At 40.8% G+C, this 25,751-nt stretch overlaps 1 protein-coding gene across 6 annotated transcripts in view; it reads left to right on the top strand.

Annotated features, from left to right (window-relative positions):
- The window catches only part of SOBP (sine oculis binding protein homolog), a 164,312-nt gene that overhangs the window by 35,484 nt on the left and 103,077 nt on the right, over positions 1-25,751 (top strand). For 3 of the 6 annotated variants that reach the window (XR_015132971.1, XM_086317474.1, XM_086317473.1), the window contains exon 4: positions 8,262-8,413. The exons of 2 other annotated variants lie outside the window; for them this stretch is intronic. Coding sequence is in view for 3 of the 4 variants with exons in the window: in XM_086317474.1 (XP_086173600.1) it covers positions 8,262-8,413 (152 nt within the window). In the remaining variant the exon portion in view is untranslated. Of the gene's footprint in view, positions 1-6,991; positions 7,846-8,261; positions 8,414-25,751 lie in introns of those variants that run through there. One more of the 6 variants, XM_086317475.1, reaches the window with a different exon arrangement.

Here is a 25,751-nt window from a genome sequence, read left to right as displayed (position 1 = left end):
TTTCTCCCTCTTCAAGGCCCAACTCACAAGCTGTGTTCTCTGGGCTTTAACAGGCTTCTGAACTCTCTCTTCCCACATTCTCCTGTTTTAGACTATGAGGCACAGACTTCTTGGGTCTGTTCTCTTGGGAGCAGGGTCATGTCCTGTTCAACTCAGCATTCTTGACCAGTAACCTAGTGCAGGGACCTGCACCTGGATGTAAGTGTTTAATTCATTCTGGAGCCGTATCTTTGACAAATATGTATGTTTATGTGTCATATATATATCCCCATAAATATATATATAAGTAATTCTAAATTAGCTAGAAAAGTTCCATTAGAAAATTTAAAATTAATTTTATTAGTTTTTAACTTTTTGTACTTTGTACATATTTTAGCAAACTTAAAAAATCTTTTGTGTAGTTCTTGTTAATATTTATTTATTTTTAATCAGTTGAATGCTTTACAATATTGGTTTGATTTCTATCATACATCAACATGAATTAACCATAGGTGTACATATGTCCCCTCCCTCTTGAATCTCCCTCCTACCTCCCACCTGTTCCTAACCCTCTAGGTTATTACAGACCCCCAGTCTGAGTTCCCTGAGTCATACGGCACATTCCCATTGGCTAGCTCTTTATATCTGTTATCATATATGCTTCTATGATTCCATCTTTTTCCTGTCATTCTGTATAATATGTATATAATGCTTTGTATACATATTATATAATTTGTATAATGTGCTCATTCCTTTTATATGTGTGTGTGCTAAGTTGCTTCAGTTGTGTCCAGCTCTTTGTGACCCTATGGACTGTACCACAGCAGTCCAGAAGGGCCCTTCCACACCAGAAAAGCCCTTCCTTTTATATACTGGAACCAAATTTTAGTTTATGTATAGCAATTTAAATTTTATTTTGGAGTTAAGTACTATATTCAGGCTTCCAAGGTGACTCAGTGGTAAAGAAACCGTCTGCCAATGCAGGAGACATGGGTTCGATCTCAGGGTTGGGAAGATCTCCTGCAGAAGGAAATGGCAACCCACGCCAGGATTCCTGCCTGGAAATCCCGTGGACAGAGGAGCCTGGCAGTCTACAAGATCATAGGGTTGCAAAAGAGGTGGACACTACTTAGCGACTAAACAATAGCTACCCTATTTGAAGGGATGTGGACTATTTTAAATCTTGAAATCACTTCAGATAATTCTACTTCCAAAAGAAAAATGGGGGTTATTTTAGGTACTATAAAAAATCATAACTGTATGGAACCACTATCATTTAATTGCATCTCTCCTTTTAATGAGAATTAAGTGCAATAAAATTTTATTAATTCAGACTCTATTCTTTGGCAATTTTTAATAGTTCAGTTACCAAGGTGGCAGACATTTTCAGTTGTTACTATATACTTTTTAAAAGAGCAAACTTCTCAAGTGTGTAGAAAGATCCACCCATGTATGGATAGTTGATGTAATAATTACAAATAATTCCCATCTATTAATTACAGAATATCTAGCAGTACAGTGATATATTTGGCAACACCTTGTCAACTATTAATTTAACTAATTTTTAAAAAGAATAAGTGTAAGTGAAGCTTTTATTAAATGGCTTTATTCTTAAATAGTCTGAGTTAATGAAATTTAACCAATTACTGGGTTGTTCTTTGTATTCAGAGATATTGGGTCTATAGATATCATCCACTGGGTGGGAAGGATGTGATAGAAGGGGCTGGTACCTACTCACTGGGACTCCCAGACTGCATACAGCCGTCACCTACCCTTTTCTTATGGCGCTGTGCTGTGCTGTGCTGTGCTTAGTCACTCAGTCGTGTCCAACTCCCTGCAACCTCATGGACTGTAGCCCGCCAGGCTCCTCTGCTCATGGGATTCTCCAGCTTATGGCTCTAATTGCAGTAATTTTAAGGAAGTCTCATTTACATGGGGAATGTGCCTACTTTCTCTCATTTGATCCTCACCGCAGCTAGAGTTAAGGTGGGTATTACTATTCCTTGAGTGACTTGCCCATGTCACACAACTGGAAGGGGCAGTATTAGTACTTTCACCTGTGTTCTCTGTCTCCGTCTCTCCACACTTTATCATACTGTCTTTCAAATAATAGCGACTTAAGTTTGCAAAGGAGTAGGTATCTGTTACCTCATTTGCTTAAAAACAGTCACCCCCTTGAGCTGTAATAAGTGGATCTGCCTGTTGCTTTTCTTTTCTGGAGATCCCTAGCTATATGCCATTCTTCCCACCTCCTTCAGCTTCTCCTGTGCTTTAAATTCACATCTAACAGTCATTCTGAAAATATTTGACATTATGCTGCAGTATGATCAGACAGTAGGCTTTGGCCACTCTGCCTTCACTTCTTGGTCCTCAGCTAGCTCTACCTCTATGCCCAGGGCTAAACATTAGCCAAGTAGTGAGCAGAGGCTTCTTGTGCCCTTAGCTTCTCCCATCTCTGCCCTCCTTTTTTCTCATGGAGCTCTCTTCTTAGCTCTTCTCTCCATTCTCTGTGAAAACTTGTTCTTCCGAAAGAATCACTCATTTTAAAGCATAAATCATTATAGATAAATATGTATTGAGCCTTACTGCTTTCAGGGAATTCATGTTTTAATGAAATATAAGAAATATTTAGCCCAGGAAATTACTCCATAATGGTAGAATTGGACTTCTGTGAGTAGGTAAGGATAATTTTTGAAGCTAGAATATTCTTATTGGAATCTTCAAAGTTACACATGTATAAGCTGTTCCCTACTTCACCCACATGGAAAGTCAGTCTTATCCATGTCCTGCTCCTGATCCCCCTCCTTACAAAAGAAAAAGCTGAGAAAAGTATTGCTTGCCTATGAGTAGAATGACTGCTTCATGAGACCCAAGTATATTGGTTCTGTCTCATCATTTAATGTTCAAGTGGCCCTTGAGGGTGCAGACAGAATGTTTGCAGCAAATCCAAGTCGCATAGTCATAAAGAAGCATAGGCTTGCACTGTGGGCCTTTAACTTGTTTCTTAAAATCGACCAACAAATACTGATTAACACTTCAGCTGCCTCCTCAAAGACATTTTGACCTTTCTGATTCTGTTTTGTCTATTAGTGTGTTATGGAGAGGGCAATGGCACCCCACTCCAGTACTCTTGCCTGGAGAATCCCATGGACAGAGGAGCCTGGTGGGCTGCAGTCCATGGGGTCGAGAAGAGTTGGACACGACTGAGCGACTTCACTTTCACTTTTCACTTTCATGCATTGGAGAAGGAAATGGCAACCCACTCCAGTGTTCTTGCCTGGAGAATCCCAGGGACGGGGGAGCCTGGTGGCCTGCCGCCTATGGGGTCGCACAGAGTCGGACACGACTGAAGTGACTTAGCAGCAGCAGTGTTATGGAGCAGTGTGCTGTGCAAGTAGCAGAATCTGTGACAGCTTTTAGTCTTTTTCTTGCAAGGTTGTCTGTGTGGATGGTGTATAATCTCACCCATTTAGAAAGACTGTGGTCTCTAAGGTGTAGTAATCAAGAGCTTGGGCCCTGGAGTCAGATGCCCCAGTTTTCATCTTGGCTTTGGTGTGTAATGACTGTATGATTTGGAGCAAACTACTTGGCTTCTAAACCTCACTTTCCACATCTGCATAATGGGGATACTGTTGGTACCTACCTGCCTGGGGGGTGGTAGCTGTGATTAAGATTAAATGATGGATTTAAAGAACTTTGCACTGTGCCTGGCACCTATTAAATATGAAATAATTACTAGCCATAATTATCTTCCTTTTGGTTCAGTGGTCCAGATTTTCTCTTGGTCTCCCTTATGTTTATTTCTAGAACACAAGGAATTGTACAGGAGCTTCTGTAGGACTCTAGAGACTTTTAAATTAGATTGCCTTAAGGTTCTTGAAATTCAGTTATTCCAAGAAGGGCTTCAAAGAAAGCAAACTTTAATCTTAGTTTCTTGCCTGCTTTCCAGGCCATGTATTTATTCTGTTCTTAAGTGTAACTTCTCCAGCAAATAGTTTGAATGTTACCTGTGCTTTCGTTTCATAGTGTGGAAAACACGCAAGAATCACTTCAAGCTGTCTTCCAGCTTGTTTCAAACATAATTCAAGTCTTGAAATGATTATCTGGACATATGCATTCTAGGAACTGTTGGAGGAGAGAAACAGCACCAGCAGATACTTTTAGATTTGTTTTCTCAGTCTTAGATTCCCATGAAAGTTACAAAAGGGTGGTGAATCACTTGGAGTCCATTAAGGCCCTCCTGATTTGCTTTGTGCTCTGGTCGGGTAAGCTAGTATGCATGTTCATAACCAATTAAAATGCCTCTAGAATGGCATTGACCAAGGCCATCCTTATTTTTAAGTCCCCAGATAAGTAATTTTTCAACTTCAGCAAGGCATTCCAGAAATGCTTGACTTCATACTTCTCTGCCTTGTGATAAATAAATACAATTTTGATTTTATCTCAGAGTAATTAATTTAGATTTCTCCTTCTGGGATATAAAGTAGAATAATGTTCTATAGCTCTTTGAACATTAGATTGGAAAGAATATGCCCTAAACATTTTGCTTAATTAAATCCTAAAGAGGTGGTACAAACTTTTCATGATTAATTGAAACATGCTGGTTTGGACTGATGCATATTTATGTGATATTATCATATGAAGAATTTATCATGTTATATAAACTATTCACTATGGGAATGTGATTTAAAGCTGTAAGTATTTTGCATTTGTTGCTGCATTGTTCATTATGAAAAATACACAGGCTAATAATGGCTATAAAGGAAAAATCTGTTACAAGAATTTTTGGGGGGCTAATCTTGTCTCTAATGACCCAGATTTTAGCCTAGATATAAGAGATCAGGTTTTCCTAGTTTGAAGAAATATTTTTAAAATTAAAAAATTTTAAAGCAGATAAGGTTCAAAAGACTAAAGGGCTGGGGCGTTCTCTTTTGCCAATGTAAAGCATGCACACAATTCCTGGGTTTCAGATTTTTAGAAAAAGATGTGATTGTTAAAATAAACCAATTCTTTTGGCTTTAATGTTTCCCAGGTGATGCTACTGGTTAAAGAACCCACCTGCCAATGCAGGAGACTCAGGAGACCTGGGTTCAATCCCTGGGTCGGGAAGATTCCCTAGAGGAGGGCATGGCAACCCACTCCAGTATTCTTGCCTAGAGAATCCCATGGTCAGAGGTGTCTGGTGGGCTACAATCCACAGGGTCACAAAGAGTCAAACATGACTGAAGCGACTTAGCATGCACACATACATTTTGGCTTTAAGCACTTAAGAAAAGCTCATTTTCTAGGGGTAAGGACATGCTGTTTAAGATGGGGTACCATCTCATGTCTGGTGGCAGAATTTTCAGCTAAGTTTTAGCTGACAATTTTAATAACCAAAGTTCTTTCTTGTTTCTTAAATATATTAATAAAAATGACTTTTATTAAGACTAGAACATCTGAGATATCTGAAAATGTTTTCTTGAACTTTTGGAATAATCCCTTTATCTGACTCTTCTTTGGAGCATTAGCTGTTGATAACAGTTTGGTGACAGAACAGGAGATATCTGATGGCAGTTTTCCAAAGAGTTTGCCTTTATGAAACACAATTTTATGAAAAACGGAAGAGAATACTGAATTATTTAACAAGACAGATGCTAAGTACCATTCTAAGAGTTTTCCAACTGCCAGATACAAAAGTGCACAATTTCTTTTGTCTCATTTTCTCTATCGTTACTTTGTAGTACAAATTATTTATAAAAATAATTTGCTTTAAAATTATACTTTTTATTTGTTAGCTCTATTGTAAAAAACTATCCTTGCCTCTCCTTTAAAAAAGACAAGTAGGACTGTGTGGTGATGATGGAGTAAATATGAGACAGACCTGTGAGTGGCCTTTTTGCCTTGGGCATCATTCCTTCAGGTCAGGCCAGGATTCAGGCCAGCTGCCCAGCCTTCTTATAGCTTTGCTCTTTACCCTCTGTCATCTTGCTTTTAGCCTATGATAGTTAAAGATCTAGGACTAAAACACTTACTTCCCCCACATCCCTCCAAATCAGACTATTTAAAGGAAGAAACCGCAAGGGGAAACCTAATGCATGTTCTAAAGTGGCTCCCGAGGAAGTGGGGTCTCCTCATTGAACTTTGAGGCCAAATAATTTCCCCCGTAAAATCTTTTTTCCCTTATTTCACCAGAATCAAGCTTTTTGCCAGTGGATCATTTGTGAGAATTCTGCTGTATCATCTTTTTTTCAGGAATTTAAGATTTTAAAGTAGCTAACTGGAAAAATAGAAACTATTAGTGCTAGTTAGTTTAGTAATGATAGATGATTATTTTCTACATATACTCTTTCTAATCTAATTTTAAAACACCATACTCTAAGGTAAATTATAGAGTCTTGTTAATTTTTCATACCATGTAAAACGTCTGTAGACAGGTGCCATATTAGTAATCATACAAAATATAAATAAAGCTTTCTTTGAATAGAATACATTATTAAATAGTCATTGCATGACATTTGAATTCATGTTATGACTCCATTTAAAGGAAGTTATTTTATCAAATATGTTTGATTAACATCAGAGGTTCTTTTTTTATAGTGTCTCATTTGATAATTAACAATCAATTACAACATGTAATTTGTGAAATAAAAATGATCGTTAAAATGACAATACTTATTCCATTAAGGTAAACAAAATGCTATCCAGAGTTCTGAGTGATGACACTTGGCAGGGGGTGGGGCGGGGGGAAGCCATATCACTGCACTACAAATTAGTTTGCTTCTAATTTTGCAGGCTGATGACCATACTGCCTCAAACCAAATCTTTTCCACTGGAAATGGAATGATTGCATGACAGGCTCTATGAACCATGAATATGTCAACAACTCATGAACCAGGCCTTGCTTAGCAATTAGTCTTTGGGGGATTTTATTCGGAAATCAGACAATACTATACCAGAGCTTGTTGGGGATTTTATGATTGCCACCCATGTCTGGAGCATGAGTTTGGTTAGTACAAAAAAAATCCATAAAGGAGGAAGACGTATGGCTAATAGTGGCAATCAGTCATACACACACACACACGGTCAATTGGGATGACCATGGAAACGTAAGATACAGTGAGAACCCCCTAGGAGGTAGCAAGGAAATATTCCTTAGATTTCCACTAAGAAATCGTCTCCTATTTTCTGTGTAAATACTCCAGTGTTTCCCTGACTCCAGTCATTTGAGTATCACCATCACATTTTGTTACAGCATCTTATCACCTGCACTATGATTTACTCAAAATATATTTTATTAAGTGACTCACTTTAAAAGCCTTTGTTTGTCTTAAGCAATAATATTTGTGATATTCTGAGCTTGTTGTGCCAGTTAAATTTGTTTTTTTTCTCTTACAAAGGACAAGAAATACAGTAGTTAAAATATTGAAAATATCTGTCTACCACCTAACATTAATCTAAGTGTTCCCACGACATGGGTAGCAGGTTCTACAGAAGCTACTAGGACCACCAGTGGCTGAGAATGATCTGGGCAGCTGAGTGACCTCAGGCCTCATGGCTGACACCCCCCATTACCAATCCTCCATCCAAGGACCATGAACCACATCACCTGGAGGGGAATTTGAATCAGTCCTGCGCCTCCCCAAGGATAGCCGTGAGGGAAGGCTGTCTCATAGCAGACTGCTGAGTGAGCTGGGATACTGCCTTCCTTCCGGAGAACCTGGCCACTCACACCTTTCCTTTCTTTGACTGACCCTATATCACCTGGAAATCATTATATTGCAAGAGTCAACAACACCCCCTTTCACGTAACAGTAATTGGGAACACAGCAAGATTGAGCCTGGCTCCTGACTGTCCCAATTCACATGGGGACATCACTTTTGTAGGTTAGCACTGGGCAACCCACTCAATATGGATCTTGTAGGCTGTCAGCAGTACCCTTGAAGAAAGGAGTCACTTTCCAAGCTTCATTAGTACAGAGCCTGGTTTAACTAGGCAGAATAAGCATTTGTACCAGGACAAGAAGCCCTGGGAACCCTCATGGCTCTGCAGTCATGCTTTGGTTTTTAAATAAATGATGTCTTTTGGAAACATAGGAGCCAACCAAAAAAAGAAAGAAAAACGAGAGAGAGAAAAGCAGTAAGTCTTTCCACCAAGAGCTGCCTATTTTCCTAGGTCAGAAAGTGGTGAGGTACTGAAATTAAGATCAGACCTCAAGTAATTCTCTGAGGTTCAGGGTGTGTCTAAGTTTGAAGGGATGTTTGCTTCTGATATGAACATTTTTCTTATACTTTTATTATAGAAGATGATGTGTCAAATGTACAAATAATGTGTGCCTGGTGCCAGAAAGTGGGAATCAAGCGCTATTCCCTGAGTATGGGAAGTGAGGTGAAAAGCTTCTGCAGCGAGAAGTGCTTTGCCGCCTGCCGACGAGCCTACTTCAAGAGAAATAAGGTAAGAGCACCGTAGAGAGAGGCGGCCCATGCAGGCCTCACCGCCCCGTGCGCATGCGCCTCTTAGCTTCTAGCTGAATTCACTGCGCACCCCGTACTTTGATTCTTTCTGTTTTGTCTGTTCTCTTTCTCTGTCATACTTAACCTTCTGGATTAAAGAGCCCCCTTCTAATGTGTAACCTGTCCTTCAATTTCTCTTGTCTTGGTGTTTGAATTCTGAGAGGGTGAATGAATCTGATGAAGACGCAGTGGTCGCAGCCGGTACCCTAAGTGACAGTCTCTCTGGCGGTAGAGTACTAGACGAGGGTCTGTGAAAGAGAAGTGGTAGGAATTTCCTGTCGAGGCTGAAAAACTAGCCACAGAAGCATGGCCAGAAAGCCTTTAGTCCGCTCAGCTTTATACTTGTTTGCAAGGTGAATGTTGCTCTGGCTCTTTCCAAAATCCGACCCACAAATTCTAATCAGGAAAAAGTCAAGTTTTTCTTGACACCTTACATTAAAATTGATTGATATTGAGAGAAGATGAAATAATGAATATATGAACCAACCTAGCTCACACAGCGAAGTGTTTGTGAGAAGCATGGTGGGTGAACACAGGAACAGCCATGGTTATGGTTTCTTTTTTTGTTTTGCCTTAAGACATCTCAGATCTGAAAGTGTCCTTTTAGAATAGCGTTAGCCACCATTGATGGGAAGTGGAATGCATGATGTTTTTACAATCAACATACACACTCAGTTAATTTCCTGATCTTTTAAGAACCGCTATTGCATTCTGCCACTAATAATTGAAGTCAATTGCTAGTTCTTGATTTTCCATTGATCTGCAAATCTTCCTTAATTCATAAAATCGTCCACATTTTGCTAAGCATTTCCATTAAACAATGTCAAAATCTGTCCTTCTTTGAAGCAAACAGTTACTGTTTTTTTAAGTCTGATATTTGCAATCCTGAAATGCTAATTTGGGGCTCACTGCATTGCAAGAAGCACTGTTGCAGCAAATTATCTCCTTCAAATTTGGGTCACATCATTCGGCCAAAAAGCATAATGCCAAAAGAATTAGGCTGCAGAATTCAGCGAGGTGGAATTTTAGTAGCAGTCTCTAAGAATTAGTCTCATAATCTTCACTGGAACAGGGAGACAAGTAAGGAAATTGGAATTCTTTTGGGACAGTCAACAGTTCACTTTCCCCTGGGAGGGGCCTCACGGGAGGGGCTGGTGAGGCTTTAGAGGAGGGTGGTTGGAACAACGCATGGGAGACACGTTTTGTTTTAATATTTGGGGATTAAAATGATCTCTGAGACCCTGAGGCTCCCGTTTTGAATGCTGAGCACTGGGGTAACAATCACAAGAGTGGGCCCAGAGCTTTCATCTTCAAAGCCGTACTTACCACAACAAAATACTTTGCATTCCATCCCAGAAGATGGCTATAGAACAGGGGTTTTGTCTTTCTATTATTCCAAAGGGTTATGGGTCTGAATCTTGATGGACTGCCTGTAGTGAATAAAATCAGGCAAGATAAATTTGTCACAATCCTGGTAATACATGTTGCACTTTGCACAGTGATCCAACTTTTTAAGCCTTTGATAAAAGGTATCTGATTCAATATGAAAAAAAAGTCCATATAATACATATCATATATATAAGATATACATATTTATAATTATAAAGTTTAAGGTCAAACTGAATTTAAAATTCCATAGCATACAGTTTTGAAAAATGGATAACTGGGAGCCAAGATAAGAGTATTTGGAATACTTAGTAGGTAAAATCAGCAAAGGGAGAAAGACCATTACTCTTCACTTCCTGCAAGTAGTTATTGGGGTAGTTCTTTGAATATCCTGTAAAACCTGGGAGCGGCAGTGACTTGACGTTTAGCCAGTGACTTTGAGGGCTGACCCCCCCAGCCCATTAGTGTACATACAATACCTGTCATTTCTGCAATCTTCATGCTTATTTATGTATTCCAAACCTCTGCCCCACTAGACGGTATCGTTTTTCAGATAGAGAAATAAACTGGTCACATCGCTTGCTAGATTCTTTTTTTTTTTAATTTCAAGAGTGTTATCTCTGCAACAATATCCTATTGTATTACAATAAACATGTACAGCTGCTGCATTTCTGTTAACTGATAGGATTTTGTGGTCATTTCATTTAGGGCTTGGGTTTCCTAATGGATTGTATTAGATACCAGTCTCCATCCTGCCATTTCTAAGAACTGCCGTACTAAGCCCCAGGGTGTTCCTCACTGAAGACAATAGCAAATAGCTACTTCTGTTCTTGTATCATTTAACAAAGTCTTTAGTCCTCATTATTAAGATTGTGGACTGCTTAATCTTAGAGGGCAGAATTCCTCCCATTCCTACATAAAAGATTTTCTGGCTAAATTCTACACTTTTAAATACTGAGAAGTGGATGGAAAACAGAGTGAATAATGTGTATGCAGAACAGAATTTTGCCTTAGGTATAATGTAGAATCTAAAAAAACATGTAAAATTAACTATGTTGTAAATTGTGCTTTATAATGACAGCCCACTTCTTGGTAGATAGCATGCTGGGATCTAAAAATGGTCTCTAAGTTGAACCCAAATTGCATGCATAACTTTACAAAGAAAAATCCTGGTAGAAAAGGTAGCTAATTAGGAGCAGTATTCAGCTGACCTCTGTTTTGTGTCTGAGCAACACCTGCATTTGTGAATGTAAATTGGACAGCTGTGCCTGTGCTTCCCCTGCCATCCTCTTCACAAATGCTTGGGTATAAAGGCAGGAACTGATTTTCTGCTAAAAAACAAGGACAAAAATAGCCCAACTCTCAGAATGAAGGCCCGCTGAAAATTGGCTCTTTAAATTTCATTTGCTTCTCAAACCTCCTTTCTGCTGGGGTCTCTGTGTTTGTTTGATGGAATAGGTTAAGAATGACACATCCCTCTCTTCCAAACCCTGGTGCTGTGAAGTAAGGGGGGATGGAAGGAAGCCAAGTTAACCCTTTGTGGCATGTAGGTTATAATTTTAAACCAACTTAAAATTCAATTTGAAGAGTAATTTGGATTGCTGTAAGTATGTAGGCTTTCTTCGGAATGCTTCTGCTAGAACTGTGAGTCACAGCTGTATTCATTTAAGGAGCCCAACTACCAGCTTACACATTTCAGGATGTTGGCTCTAGGAAGTGTATGGTGTTGATTCATAATCATATTTCATAGAATCCTTATCCCCAACAGGCTCGACTGCTGACTCCAAAATGTTTGAAACAATGGGTAAGACAAATACTTTTGTAGTCTGTGGGCATCAGCCGAACAATGGGATGTCAATCTCATTACTTGATGCACTGCAGACTTTTCAGGGAACTAATAGCTCATTCTTTTCCCAGCCCCTTCTTGAGGCCACAAGTAGAGAAGAACTTGAGAACATTTCTAGCCTAGTGTTTTCCCTAGGAGTTGGAAAGTCGTATACTCCTTAGTGGTTTTGTAAGAGATGCTGAAGTGTTTAGTCCAACTAATACCAGTTTTACTTTGCACAATAACAGACACTTAAAAATATTCTTTCCTAAGGGAGTGATGCCTTGTAACCATTATCCCACTTAAAACAAGAGTAACAAACAAGACCACAAATAGTAGTCTTTTCCAAATATCCTGTGTTTGATCTTTTTCCTTCTGCATGGGAAATATCCTGTTGTCTAAACTGATGTCTACAAATCAAGCAAGAAATCAAAATTCAAGACAAAAGGCTAACACAGGCAACGTAAGGAGGTTTTCTTTCCTTGTTCAGATACCAAATTTATAGGGGTCTCACTGATACTTTAGTAATAGACACAAATTCCTAATAGCACCGAAGTTTTGCTTTTTGTTCTAATTGTTCTGTAATTTGAGATAAGAATAGATGGAAATACGTCTTCAGTATCACAACATTGCTGTTCTTCCACAGACTATAGTGGGAAAATATCTATGTAGATAAGAGATAAAGATGAATTAAAAATAAAAAGGTTATATAGACAGAAACAACATTTGCAGATGATATCAATAAGATCTTCATAACAATCATGGTAATAATAACAAATATTCAGTGAGGAGAATATTGTATAATAAGCATTTCCTTTACTTTCAAGCTATATTGCTGGATACACAGCATGTATCATCATAGTATTTGGAGTTACATTTTGTTTAGACTATTGGGCTGTTTATTAAACTTGAATATATCCTGGGGAAGATTCTCAGTTTCAGACCTCACTATAGAACCTAGTAGTGCAGAAGAAATGTGTAACAATTGCCTTGTTAATCTAGTGATTAACCTGTCTACTTTTTTTCATTTAAACACCTGCAAGATTTAATTTGCAAAATGGCTATCATTCATGAAGGTTTAGGGAAGGACATTAAATTACCTGTAATTAATGTCCCAGTTGCCTGAAGCTTAGGCCACGGACTTGCTTTTGCCAGTTGTTTGCAAATATTCTTCATTGACAGAATTCTTAGGGAGCACCAGATTTCTTCCTGTAGATTCACCGTGTTTTTATGGGGTGCCATTTTTTTTTGGTGCCAATGTTTTTATGGGGTTGAGACTCTATGACTATATAGCTGCACTCTGGCCTGAAGAATGTCTGCTTTGGTTCTTCATTGTCTTCGAACTGTGCTGCGAGCCTGCCCACTGCCTGCCTATAGAGTGGCCGCTGCCTCCCAGGACTTTAACCCACAGGCTCCGAGGCAGTTAGTCCCTTTTCAGTTACAGCAAACAAAGGTGTCCTCAGGAAGCTTTGGGGGAAAGAATAACAAACCCACCTGTTTTCTTGTTCTCTAGTATTTTGAAATATGGGATGGAATATTGATGAAATTCTGCAAATAAGAACCCGTGAAAAAAACACCAGCAGAGGAGAGGAACTGTGTTAGTCCTTTGAAACACATTCAGGGCAGGGGTAGAGCAAAAGAATTCTGGCCAGAGAAATAAGAAGCAAATCAGGTTAAAGTGATGCCTGGACCCTTGAGGAGGGACAGAAAGAGTCTGAGGGCAGAGCTTCTGCAGGCCAGGTAGGATCCAGTGCCCTAGGAAGCCATCAATCAGAAGCTTGGGGGAGAGGCATGCGATCTTGAGTTTATCAGAACACTTGAACACTACTTGAGAGACACTGAACTCAAGGGACCCCCAGAACACAAAGAGAATGGGGCAAGCAAAAGAAAAAGGGATCACAACCATGTACTGAAAGAAAGGAATAGCAACCATGTCCCATAGTTTTGAATGGGCTACATGTTGGGATATTGTGGGGAAACAGAAATAATTTTAAACTATTACCCAGAATAGATGTCAGCTTCTGAATAATATTAGATATTTTAGATTAAATATGAAAAGATGATTAAAACTCCAAAATAGCTTCAAGCACCAATACTTTATTCAGTGTTTCTTTTCAATGAGCAGAAGGAAGAGGGGCTACTTTCCATAGATTCAAATCCCGTCACCCAGAGACTGATACACAGGGTTACTGACATAGATGCTTGAATGTTAATTTTCAGACAGTCTCTGGCCATCCTTCTGGTGATAGCTAATGCTTTACACTTAAATCAAGTTTTTCTCATCTGAACTGCCGGTAATTATCCAATCCATCTCAAAGGCACACTCCCTTTTCACATTAACCACAGTGTCAGATTGCATCAGCTGCACTGTGCTCCGGTGGCTGCGGCTGCACAGTGATGAATGTTTGTGCTCTGAGTTCCTCGTCCGGTGTCTGTTTGGTTAGTGGGCAGTTCAGGGAAACAAATGATTAGGAAGGGTTTAGTTATTTGGGACCTGCGTTCTCCTTATTGATCCAGTCACTCACATCGTCAACTTTCTCACCTTGCTGCTAACAGTGTTTAGGTGTATCTGAAGAATGAGCTTTTGAAGAAATGGCTCATTTTCTTGTCCTTCTCCAGTCGTCAGCTCCATGCAGCTCAGAGTTAGTCTTTGTGCTGATTTTAAAAGGAAGGTGTCATGCAACTGTACTAGTAACGACTAGGAGGGGAGAAGTTTCTAAGAGTGCTTAGTGCACTGTCTGGAGAAACCAAGAGAGATGATTGTGCATTTTCCTAGGATTGTAGTTATGCTCTGTAAATTCAAATGCTTCGTTAAAAACGTTAACTGTCTAAATAAGTGCATGCATAAGACAGGCCAGGTGGCTTGCTTTGAGATATTTTAAGATAGTAGTTTGAGTCCAGAATTTCTCTCATACACTTTTGCAATGTCTGGTCATAAAACCTAGTATGCCCAAGAGGGCCATATGCAGGAGATGCAAACTATAGGCACACCCGTGGTTATTTTTATTTCTCTCCCATCTCAGTACCTCTGGATAGCTTTTGTACACATAAGCAAAAGTATGAACTGGGCAAGCCACGTGCAATTTTTTGTTCCTTGGGCTCTCTGCTCTTTGTTCTTATTCTCACAGATTAGGATAGAGTAAAGAAAATCTTGCAGCAGAGGGCCACTTAATTTCTGCCCCAGCAGCTCAGACTGAGAATGGGAAATTCCCTAGGTTGCTATCCACTCTTAGGGTGGCCATGCACACAGTAAAGTCTAATGTCTCCTGACAGGCTGCCCTTGGAGGTTACAAATGCCAGTCTGTTGTATTCTCTGTAAACACAGGCTGTGGGCCAGAGCAGGGGCCTACTACAAGCTCTGGAAGGCAGATCAATGGTTTAATGAATCCATAAAAGATGCTTGAACTCTGCTGCAATTTACTGAGCACTCTAGTTAAATGAAACTCCTGTAGTCTTTAGCAAAGATGGAGATAATCAATGGCTATAGATAGAAGCCAGTGTCTGATAATCACAACCTCCCGGAATTTGTGTTGTGGTCTCCTGGCTAACAGAGTGTTAGTCAGGTCAAGGCTCTGGAGCTCACCACATCTGTATTGATCTTTTCTGAGTGTTTGAGCTGAATTTGGCCTGGAGATGACATAAGTGTAATAGTGCTACTTCTGTGAGAACTGTTTTTAAAAGCTATGAGATATTATTTAAAATAAATTTTTCTTAAGGCAGAATGATTAAGCTCAAGAATTATATTTATTCTAACACGTGGTGGCTTTGAAAGGCATCCCTGTGATGAAAAGTAAATAGGTGAATAAAATTCATTCTTGATTAAGTCCTCAAAATGTCAAATTGCACAGTGTTAAGAGCCCTGATTAATCCTTCTAAGGTAAAATATTCCTCATTAGTTTGCTATGGTTAAGGGTTAACCTCTTCTATTATAAATTCAGATAGTAATGTATTTAATGTATTTCCTGCTTAACTCATCTTCTAATAGAAGAAAATATAGTTAGTAGATGTGCGTTTTTTTTCAAATGTGCTCTGGAAACATACTGATCTGTGAGAGAGTTTTGGATGCATGTAGGAGAATTCCTTCTTAAATATGCTGAAAGGTATTTGAAAGTATTTAATCACTTTTGATTGTGAGAAAACAACTTTGGAATGATTATTTTTCTCCCACAGAGATAGTAGATTTTATGACAAATGAAAGATTTTGCATCCAATTTTTGTCACAAAAACTTAAACTGAGTTTAAGAGAGTCTGCTCTCTTAATGCAGGCTCCTACCCCAATAAGTATATTTGGGGGGTTCAATGGGTAATAGGAATTTTGAGGTATAAAGACTGCTAGTCTTCTTCACAGGCGAATATCACAAGATAAATTGGTGATTTCTATATGGATCCAATAAATAATATGTTATCTTGTATTCTGTTTTGATAGAAAGGTTGCATATTATTTATAATGTGGCAAGCAGTTCTGTGACTGTACATCCAATTCTTTGCTATAAGAGCCTTTGAAGGCCCTGATACTTCCTGTGATCATCTGTGGGATTGCCTGTTTCATAAGTGGGAGCAATTTAAGTTGTTGGTGTCAAATGCTTTAGAGATACAGAGATCCAGGAGCCGGTGAAATAAAGCTGGGCAAAAGGTAAAAACAAGGGGGATTTGTCCAACCAGAGGCAAGTGCCTCTCTGCTGCTCTTTTGTTTGTTTTTGGCCAAGCTTAAGGAAAAAAACCTTGTTACTTATTCATCCATTCATTTTTAGAAGGTAAAATGAAAAGTATATTGAGCTCCTATAATGTACTGGGTACTATTTTAGGCTTAGTGGCTACATCATTGAACAAGAGAAAAATCCCTGCCTTAAAGGGACTTACAGTCCATTCTTGAAGGGAGATAGATAATATACAAGTTAAAAATATGTATGTATTGAACACAATTTCAGGTAGTGATATATGCTATGAAGAAAATGTAGGGTGAGGGGATGGATAGTGGTGAGGTGCTATTTTGTACATCATGGTCACAAAAGTTATCTCTGAGGAGGTGAAATGTGGGTAGGGACAAAATGAAGTGATGGAGTAGTCATGTGAAGCATTTATAGCAGAGGGCTCCAGAGAGGGAGCGAGTGAAAGGCAGCGGTCAGGCAGGAACAGTTTTGGCATTTTTGAGCAATAGCAAGAAGGCCATTGTGTCTGCAGTTGAATGATCAAGGTGGTTAGTGGCCAGATCATGTAGGGTGGAGAGGTAATAGTTTGGATTTTATTCTAAGTATGATGGCAGCTATTGGAAGGTATTGAATAGGGTGTGTGACATCTGATTTTTGTTGTTGATTGGATTTCTATATCAAGGAAGTAATAGATTTAAGATCCTGGAGGCAAAGGGGATTTTGAGAGTAAGAAAGGCAACAGCATTCCCATCAAAGTTGGGTGTGTCTGGCAATAGAAAATTTAAAATATCATATTCACTGAATTATTCATTCGTAGTTATGAAACATTTCCCAGTAGCAAAAGTGTGTTGAACCAATTTAGGTTTCTTTTTCATTTGTTCTTTTTTTTGGGGCACACTGTGGGAAGAAATGAATGAAGGATGGATGTTGTTGGTTAAATGATCTGACACAGCAGTTTTCTTTCTATGCAGTTGACAAGGCTTGCTCCCAACCTAATGGGGAGGTTAAGGCCTCAGGAGGCAAGCTCAAGTGCCATATGGAACTCAAGTCTTGTCCTGGGAGACATATAACATATACAGGCCTTCTCAAGCTCTACCCCTCAAAGAAGCATGATGAAAAGGAGGTGGAAACTTTGAAGGGACCATCTTTGGATCAAATTATTTAAACTTTATTTAAATAAAAATTATTTAAAGTTTATTTTAAGTGTGTTAGTCACTCAGTCGTGTCCAACTCTTTGTGACCCCATGGACTGTAGCCCTCCAGGCTCCTCTGTCCATGGGATTCTCCAGGCAAGAATACTGGAGTGGGTTGCCATTCCCTTCTCCAGGGGATCTTCCCAACCCAGGGATCAAACCTGATCCCTGCATTGCAGAATCTGCATTGCAGGCAGATTCTTTACCATCTGAGCCACCAGGGAAGCCCAATTTATTTTAAGAGTAGACTGAATTTGGTGACTGCATACTTTTAGGGTGTAGGACTTCCCTGGTGGCTCAGACGGTAAAGCATCGGTCTACAATGTGAGAGACCTGAGTTCGATCCCTGGGTTGGGAAGATTCCCTGGAGAAGGAAATGGCAACCCACTCCAGTACTTCTTGCCTTGAAAATCCCATGGATGGAGGAGCTTGGTGCAGGCTACTATCCATGGGGTCGCAAAGAGTTGGGCACGACTGAGCGACTTCACTTCACTTCACTTCACTTCAGAATTTTTTAATGCAAGTAGCAGAAGACCCAACTCAAACTGATTTAAGAAATAAAAAGCTTCTTTTATCTGATGGAACTGTAGAGTCCTAAGCTAGAGTATACTTCAGGGTAGGTTGATCCTGCAGTGCAATGGTCTTATCATGGTCTCATTTCTTCCCACTTCTATATTCTTCTGGATAGAGTGTTGACCATATTCCAAGGCAAGCTCCTCAGGACCATGGAATGGCTAATAACAGCAATCAGGGATAGATGTCTCTTCGTTCACATCCAATAGAAGACAGAATGCGTATGGCCTAGTGTTCTGAGCAAGAATGTTGAAATTCACACTCATTGTCTGTGCTGAAGTCACATGCTTAGGCCTGAATTTGGGACTGTGACCAGAGCAATGGATATTTGAATTAGCTTGAGCCAGTGATGATTTCCTTCTGACAATGGAGTTGGGCTCATTTTCCTCTAAAGCCCAAGGGAAGCTGCATGGGGGAAGGGTAGCTACCAGAATGAAAATCTGGACACTTTTTAAAGAGGGATGAGGTCAGTGTGATGGCTGATGATATGTGCCAGCAAATGTCCATGAGAGAGAAGGAGAAGTGATCTCATGATGTTGAATTCTTTACACAACAACCATGTCATGCCCATCAACTTTTGTCATGTGGAAGGACTCTGAAACCCGTGTGTGGACTGAAAGATAAAAATGTGGTTAACATTCATCAAAGGGCCTTTAGATGCACTACCTCATCTCTCCAGGACCAGCTGCTTTGACAAACCCGATAATTAGAATGTTGGTTTTAGTGCCAGGACCAAAGTGCTGACTCTTTTGATTCTTTTTGGAGTCTATGGAACACGAGATTGCACAAAGCTAAGACAAAGGGACTGTAGTTAGCTGTTAGATATACTCATTTAGGAAGAGGAACAAGGGTGCAGTTAGAACAGCAGATAACCCAGCATGTGGCTTCATCAGTGTAGTGGCCTGGGAGATGTTGGCCATGGCCCATATTGGATGTGGGGAGTCAGATGCCTGGGACTAGATGGTGATGGGATGAGGCTGCTGTTACCCATCAAGAGTTAGCCTGCTTGCCTATACATTTAAACTTCTCTCTCTCTGGCTGAAAACTGAGTCTCCTAAACTGAAGGGAAGGGAGAGTGTCCAAACAAATTGTGATTTAGTCTGAGGCGGAATACAAGTTCAGGTGGGCAAAAGAGCAGAGACCTTGGAGACTTCAGCTTTCACAGTTATTAGTTAATTAATGAATCAATCTAACAAATATTTGTTCAGTAGCTACCATGTGCCAGACACTGTGCTAGTCATTGGAACTACAGTGGCCAATAAATAAATAAATAAAAGACCTAGTTACTGCCCTCATGAAGCTTACAATCCAGTGGGGGACAGAGATTTGTTTAAATAAGAATGCAGTTGTGAAATTACCACTGTGGCAAGAGCTATGACAGTGTGGGCGCAGTGCTGTGAGGGCCTCTCATAGGGAGATTTGACCAGTCGGGAGATCTGGAAGCTTCTCTGAGAAAGTACTGCTTGAATTGAAGTCTGAGAGATCTGAAGGGGTGTTAAGTAGGGGAAACGGGGAAGGAAGAACTCACTGGGCTGAGAACACAGCAGCATGATTTCCAGTCCTGGCCCTAGTTTGCTGCTGCTTTGCTCATTTCAAGTTTTTTGGAAGGAATGGAATTTTACCTACAAGCAAGAGAACAATTGAACAAATAAACATGGCCTAGGACAATAATCTCATTTATCCATTTGTTTGTGTGTTCATTCATCCATTTGTTTATTCATCCCACCAACCTTTAGAAATGCGTGACTTGCCTGCTGGCCTCTGCCTTCTTTGATCCTTCACTCAACCTCATAACTATAGAGTTCGCCCATTCATGGTACTAATTCATTTCAGGGAGTATATTGACAGTGCGTAACTCCTGTGGGTAGAGGCAATTTGTAAATAAATAATAATCAAAATAAGGATAAGACTAAGAACCCAAGTGTGTTTAGTTATCAACTATATCAGAAAAGCAGCAATGACAACAGAAAAGATTGGGTAAAAATGTGCTGATTTGAAAGAGAGCAATAGTGTTATTATTGTCTGATAGATATGGTTGGAAATAAACCTAACCCCTTTCCACCCCCTACCCATGACACTTAGTGTGGAAAGAGGTATGGTTTTGTTATAGAAAGAAACCGTAGAGCTATGTTGGGCTTCCCTGGTGGCTCAGATGGTAAAGAGTCCACCTGCAATGCAGGAGACCTGGGTTTGATCCCTGGGTTGGGAAGATTCCCCTGGAGGAGGGCACAGCAACCCACTCCAATCTTCCTGCCTGGAGAGTCCCCATGGACAGAGGTGCCTGGCAGGCTACAGTCCATGGGGTCGCAGAGAGTCGAACATGACTGAGTGACTAAGCACAGCACATAGAGCTATATTAACATTAATGTTGAGGGCAGACAGGAAGTTTGGGTGATGATATATTCCAACAAAGAGGAATGCTTATTGACACGCAGCTCCCCAGACTACACAAGTTGTTAAAGTGGAAACAGAGCAGCTCCTCTGCTGGCATGCCAACACAGGGCGATTCTCAGGGCACAGTGGTGTGGTGAGAAGTGAGGAATCCCCGCCCTTTCTCTGGATTCTTTGTTTCAGCCTCTTGTTTCATTTAGTGGCTAGGATCAGGATGACAAAGCCATAGACATGTGGTAATAATAAAAAGGAGGTAGGTGAATCAGATTTAATGTTCCTGGGTCTTACTGGGTGATGTGGACATGGCTATTCTAAATCAAGGGGGTCTCCACCAGTCTTCAGGATGCCAGGCAGAGAAGGGGACCCTTATCAAGCTCCGTCATGCCTGCACCTGCCTCAGGAGACTGTGAATGGAAACCCAGTACAGTTCAGCTGGAGTCAGTGGCCCCCTTTCAGTTCCAGTAACTTCTGAAAACTACATATAGTGACAGCCGTCTCCAAAAGAGGCTGATTTTAAAACTGTGATGAAAATGGCTAACAGCAGGCTGAAGGTTAAAGTAAAAAACTTAAAAACCATAAAATCTGCCTGGAGGCTATTTAAGCAAACTGTTTTCGAGGCACAGATGGTTCATATACCTCTGAGCCAAAAACAAAAAAGTAAAAAAGGGACAGTAAAGCTGGCGTGATTAAGCAGACAAGTATGAAAGTTTTATTAGTACTAAAAAGGCATCCTTTAGAAAAGTGAAAAATCTGTCTCAGGAAACTCAGAAGACATGTTAAAGACCAGTGAGAAATGGAGAGGGCAAATGGATGACATTTCAAAAAGCAACCAAAGATGGCAAAAACATGTAACGTGTGTAAGTACCTAGGGTATCAGAAGCTGTGCTCCTAGGACATCAGAAAGCAGTGTGAGAGAAAGATGTAGTGTGTGGAGAGTTGGGTGTGGCCTCCCTGTCCTGCAGAGCAATTTTTATAGGGAATTCGATGCACCTTAAATGGTGAGTTGAATCTCCAAGAAAAATCAGCTGAGGCAAATTTGAGAAGCTTACGTGCAGTAAATCAGAAGGTCCAAAGCTCATGAAGGAAATAAATTACGATGTTGCTATTAAAAATTGTAAGCATACCTGAGAAGTGGGAACTCACTGCGTGGGAGGGCCTCCAGCCTCTCTGGGGACCCCAGAGTGCTTAAGGGTGCAGTCGTGCAGTGCGTTCCTTGCACGTGCAGTGCAGGGGCGTACACACGCATACACAGAAAGTCCCCAGACTTTAGGTTGCTGATCTTCTGTTATAATTTTGAGAGAAGTCAGATTCTGAAGAATCACAGAACAATACAGAGTTTATAGGGTTACCGTTTGAGAAACCTCCCCAGAGGAAAGAATATAGTACTTGTGTTTCGGGTTAACATTCAATATAAACCTAACTAAAAAGGACCAAGTGGCTTCCCTGCTGGCTCAGATGGTAAAGAATCCGCCTTCAATCTGGGACTCCCTGGTTCGATCCCTGGGTGGGGAAGATGCCCTGGAGAAGGCAACGGCTACCCACTCCAGTATTCTTGCCTGGAGAATACCATGCCCAGAGGAACCTGGCTGGCTACAGCCCATGGGGTCACAAAGAGTCGGACACCACTAGTGATAACACACACACACACACACACGACCAAATATAGCCTTGCAAAATGTCAGGTAAGTTTGGATTTTCAAAAATCTAAGTAGTTCACTTAGAGTTTGGCTGACTCCCTCTGAAGGGACCCTTGAGGAAAATAAATAACCAAAGGCAAGGAATAAAGCCTAGTCTTGGATTAAGAACCTAGGTAGGGAGTGGATGATATTCCTCAGAGTACAGTTAAATTAATAGCATTCCATCTCAGGGGTTTATATTAGGAGTAGTGTCACTTAATATACTGATTGCTTGTTTGGGAGTAGATGTCTAGGAAGGAGGAGAAGTTTGTTACTTTTCTCTAAGTTGCATTCATTTGAAACACCACAGAGGAATATCTGCAAAATATCTCTATCCCCCTTGCCCCCTCCCCCTGCTAACCTCTGCTCTACAAACATATAATAAAGTAACCTGACATCAGATGCAATTCCATTCACTGAGCTGTCGGCTAGCATGATGATGGTGGTGGTTTAATTGCTAAGTTGTGTCTGACTCTTGTGACCCCATGGGCTGTAGCCCACCAGGCTCCTCTATCCATGGGATTTCCCAGGCAAGAATACTGGAGTGGGTTGCCATTCCCTTCTCTAGGGGACCTTCCGCAGTCAGAAATTGAACCTGCATCGCCTGCATTGCAGGCGGATTCTTTACCTCTGAGTCACCGGGGAAGCCTGTGAGCTAGCATAAGAGAATGAAAAGTTTCAGTTTCCATACTACTTGATATGGCCTATCTCTCAGCATCTTCAGAGAGGGGAACTTGGTCATGTGTGAAGGGAGCTCAGTTGTGCTCCTTACCTAGACTAAAAACAAAACAAAACGATCTTTGGCTGCATTAAAGACAGGTTTCTAAAGTGCACAAAAATACATGAGACCATATGCTGATAATCAAGTTTTGTCCCATCTTCACAGGAAATGTGAAGTTCATTCTTCTTTAGCCTGAGTTTAATAAAAGGCTAATGCTGAACTTTAAAAGAGTTGACATAGAGGATTAAATATATTTTCATTAGACTCTAGGCTATGCAAATATGGGACACAAGAGCCTGAAAAGATATTCTGTTGAGGACAAAAGAACCAATAATAAAACCAAAGAATTGGTACAGATAAATGTAATGATAGTATACTGTGCCTCTTAACACTCACAGGTAACCTTTGCAGTTGGCCACCATGGAGAAAGACTGGGTCAGACTTCGTGGCAGATGGTTTAATACATAGTGCATATATTAACCCACCGAGGCAGCCCTGGAAATGCAAGCAGGTTGTTAATGATCGTGTATAGCAGTCGTGAGCTGCTTCTGCTCTTGCAGTAAGGTATTCAGATGTCATGCTTCAGGGTTCAAGTTGATGAGTTTCTGGGTTGGGAAAACATTTTCCCCTTTGTGTTGCAGTGCACAGCTGATGAGGCATGCTTCAGGGAAGGGGTGATTTAGACTATGTCAGCTGGATGGAAGGGAGACAAGGTGGACTCATATCCCAGGCCCATGATTTAGTTTGACTTCTTACTTCTGGTTAAAATGGTACCAGCGAGAGTACACAGAGTGTGAGGAATTCGTGAAGCAAATGTGAAGGCAGTGGACATCACTGCTATAAATCTAGTAAAACTTGGAATCTGATTAGCAAGTCAATACTGATTAAAAAAAAAAAAGAATTCCCAATCCTATAGCCTGTTAGCACCATAGAGAACATGTACCAATGATGTAATTTTCATTTTCCTATATCCTTAATTGTTTAATAAGTAAAAAAAAAAAAAAAAGTACTGGCTTCCCAAATTCCAGAGCATTAAAGTTGACTTAAAGAGTGGTAAGGAATCCGCCTGCCGACGCAGAAGATGCAAGAGACACAGGTTCAATCCCTGGGTCGGGAAGATTCCACCAAGTAGGAAATGGCACCCCACTTCGGTATCCTAGCCTGGAAAATTCCATGGGCAGAGGAGCCTGGTAGGCTACAGTCCTTGGGGCTGCAAAGAGTCGGACACCACTGAGCAACTGAGCACACAAAAAGTGAATTAAAAACAGATAAACGCCAGAGAATTAATTATGAAGAGGCGTACTCCCAAGGCCAGGGATGGAGCTCATAGAAATTATTTGTATTTATTGAAGCTTAAATCAAGACAGCCAGAATTAAATAGAAATTCGGGAAGAATTGGGTGAAAAGTTTAGAGGCCTTATCGTGTTTCATTTAGGGCATTGTTTTGTATTAAATATGATGAGAGAAGAAAATTAAAGTGCACCAAAGTCAACAGAGGCGATACTAACATTTCCATTCCCTGCATGCAGAAGTTGCCTCCTCATTCAAGCCGTTTTGCTCACTTCCTCTGCATTTCTAATGCAGCCATTTATTACTTACCAAATATCAGTGAAATTTAATTCTTTGTAACTATGAAATTCAACTCTAGATGAGGAGACGTTTGACTCGCCAGCACCTGAATACTTGGTCTGGGGCTGACAATGGTGTTGTGGATCTCAATTTCTTTCTCCCAGTGTATGCAGGGAGATAGGAGGATATATTAAAACCTATATCAAAGTGATTATTACAGTTTTCCTCCATCACCTGTGCTCTCCAGAGACATCCAGGGCCTGGAAGTCACCAATCATGTTGCTTTAAACCAGCTGTTCAGGGTGTGAGAGGTAGGGACGTGGGCCTCACTCATTCCTGCATAGCCCCGCACTCGTGGGGCTCCTCCCTCCCACACCTGGAAGGCACAGCTTCCTCTCACCAGGGACAGGAAGAAGCTGATTGCTTCCTTCTTGGTTGTGGGTCCTGAAATAACTCCCTCTGTCACTCAGCCCCTCCCCAGGGGCTGCTGCTAGCAAGACTAGGAGCAGGGGGACCCAGTGCTCTTGGCTCGGGCCAGAATACTGGCCTCGGTTGGGGAAGTGAAAGGCTGGAGAGAAGCACAGGGGTTTGGGTACAGATCATGTCTGTGGGGCCAGTGAATGAACCAGCAGCTCAGTTAGGTTCTCCAAGGCTGGACCTGTCTCAGGGCTGGGTGCCATGGAACACAGAAATCTGAGCCGTGGTTTCTGCTCAGAAGAATGTCTGCTTGAGTGTGTGTTTGCCTGTGCTTGCGTGGAAATTGACCTCATGCAGCACTTCTTTTCCTTTACCCACTTATGCTTCATCCACAGCACACTGGGCAGTGCTGTGTAGCTGGGGAGACAAAGGTAAATAAGGAGAGGTCTCTGCCTCCAAGGCTCTCATTGTTGAACAGGGGAGACTGACATGTAAACAAATAATATGGTACAAGGCGGGCTGAACAGATGTGGGTAAGAAGAACTGGGGCCCAGATGGGGCCTCCTCCAGCCCAGGGGCCAGCACGAATGAACACATGTGAGGATGGAGACCAAAATGTAAATTCAAGAAATGGAATGGCCAGGAACAAAGCTAAGGATGGTGAGGCAGGAAAAAAGGCTCTGAGTCAGGAATGAGAGCTCCACATGCCACATGTTAAAACACAATGGTATAACCCTTACTGCCATTCCCACGTTATGTTTTAACATTTTTAAAACGTTACAGACATTATAGGAATACTTAACATCATTCTGTCTCGGTTTTATGGGAAGCTGCTTCTACAGGAGAGAAAGGAAGCAGGGAAGGAGACATCCCACAGGG

This window comes from Bos grunniens, chromosome 9 (assembly GCF_055505025.1).
Source record: "Bos grunniens cultivar Pamir isolate PY7600 chromosome 9, Bosgru_T2T1.0, whole genome shotgun sequence".
Lineage (NCBI taxonomy): Eukaryota > Metazoa > Chordata > Mammalia > Artiodactyla > Bovidae > Bos > Bos grunniens.
Note: the sequence above shows the minus strand (reverse complement) of the source record. Positions and strands in the feature narration are given on the sequence as shown.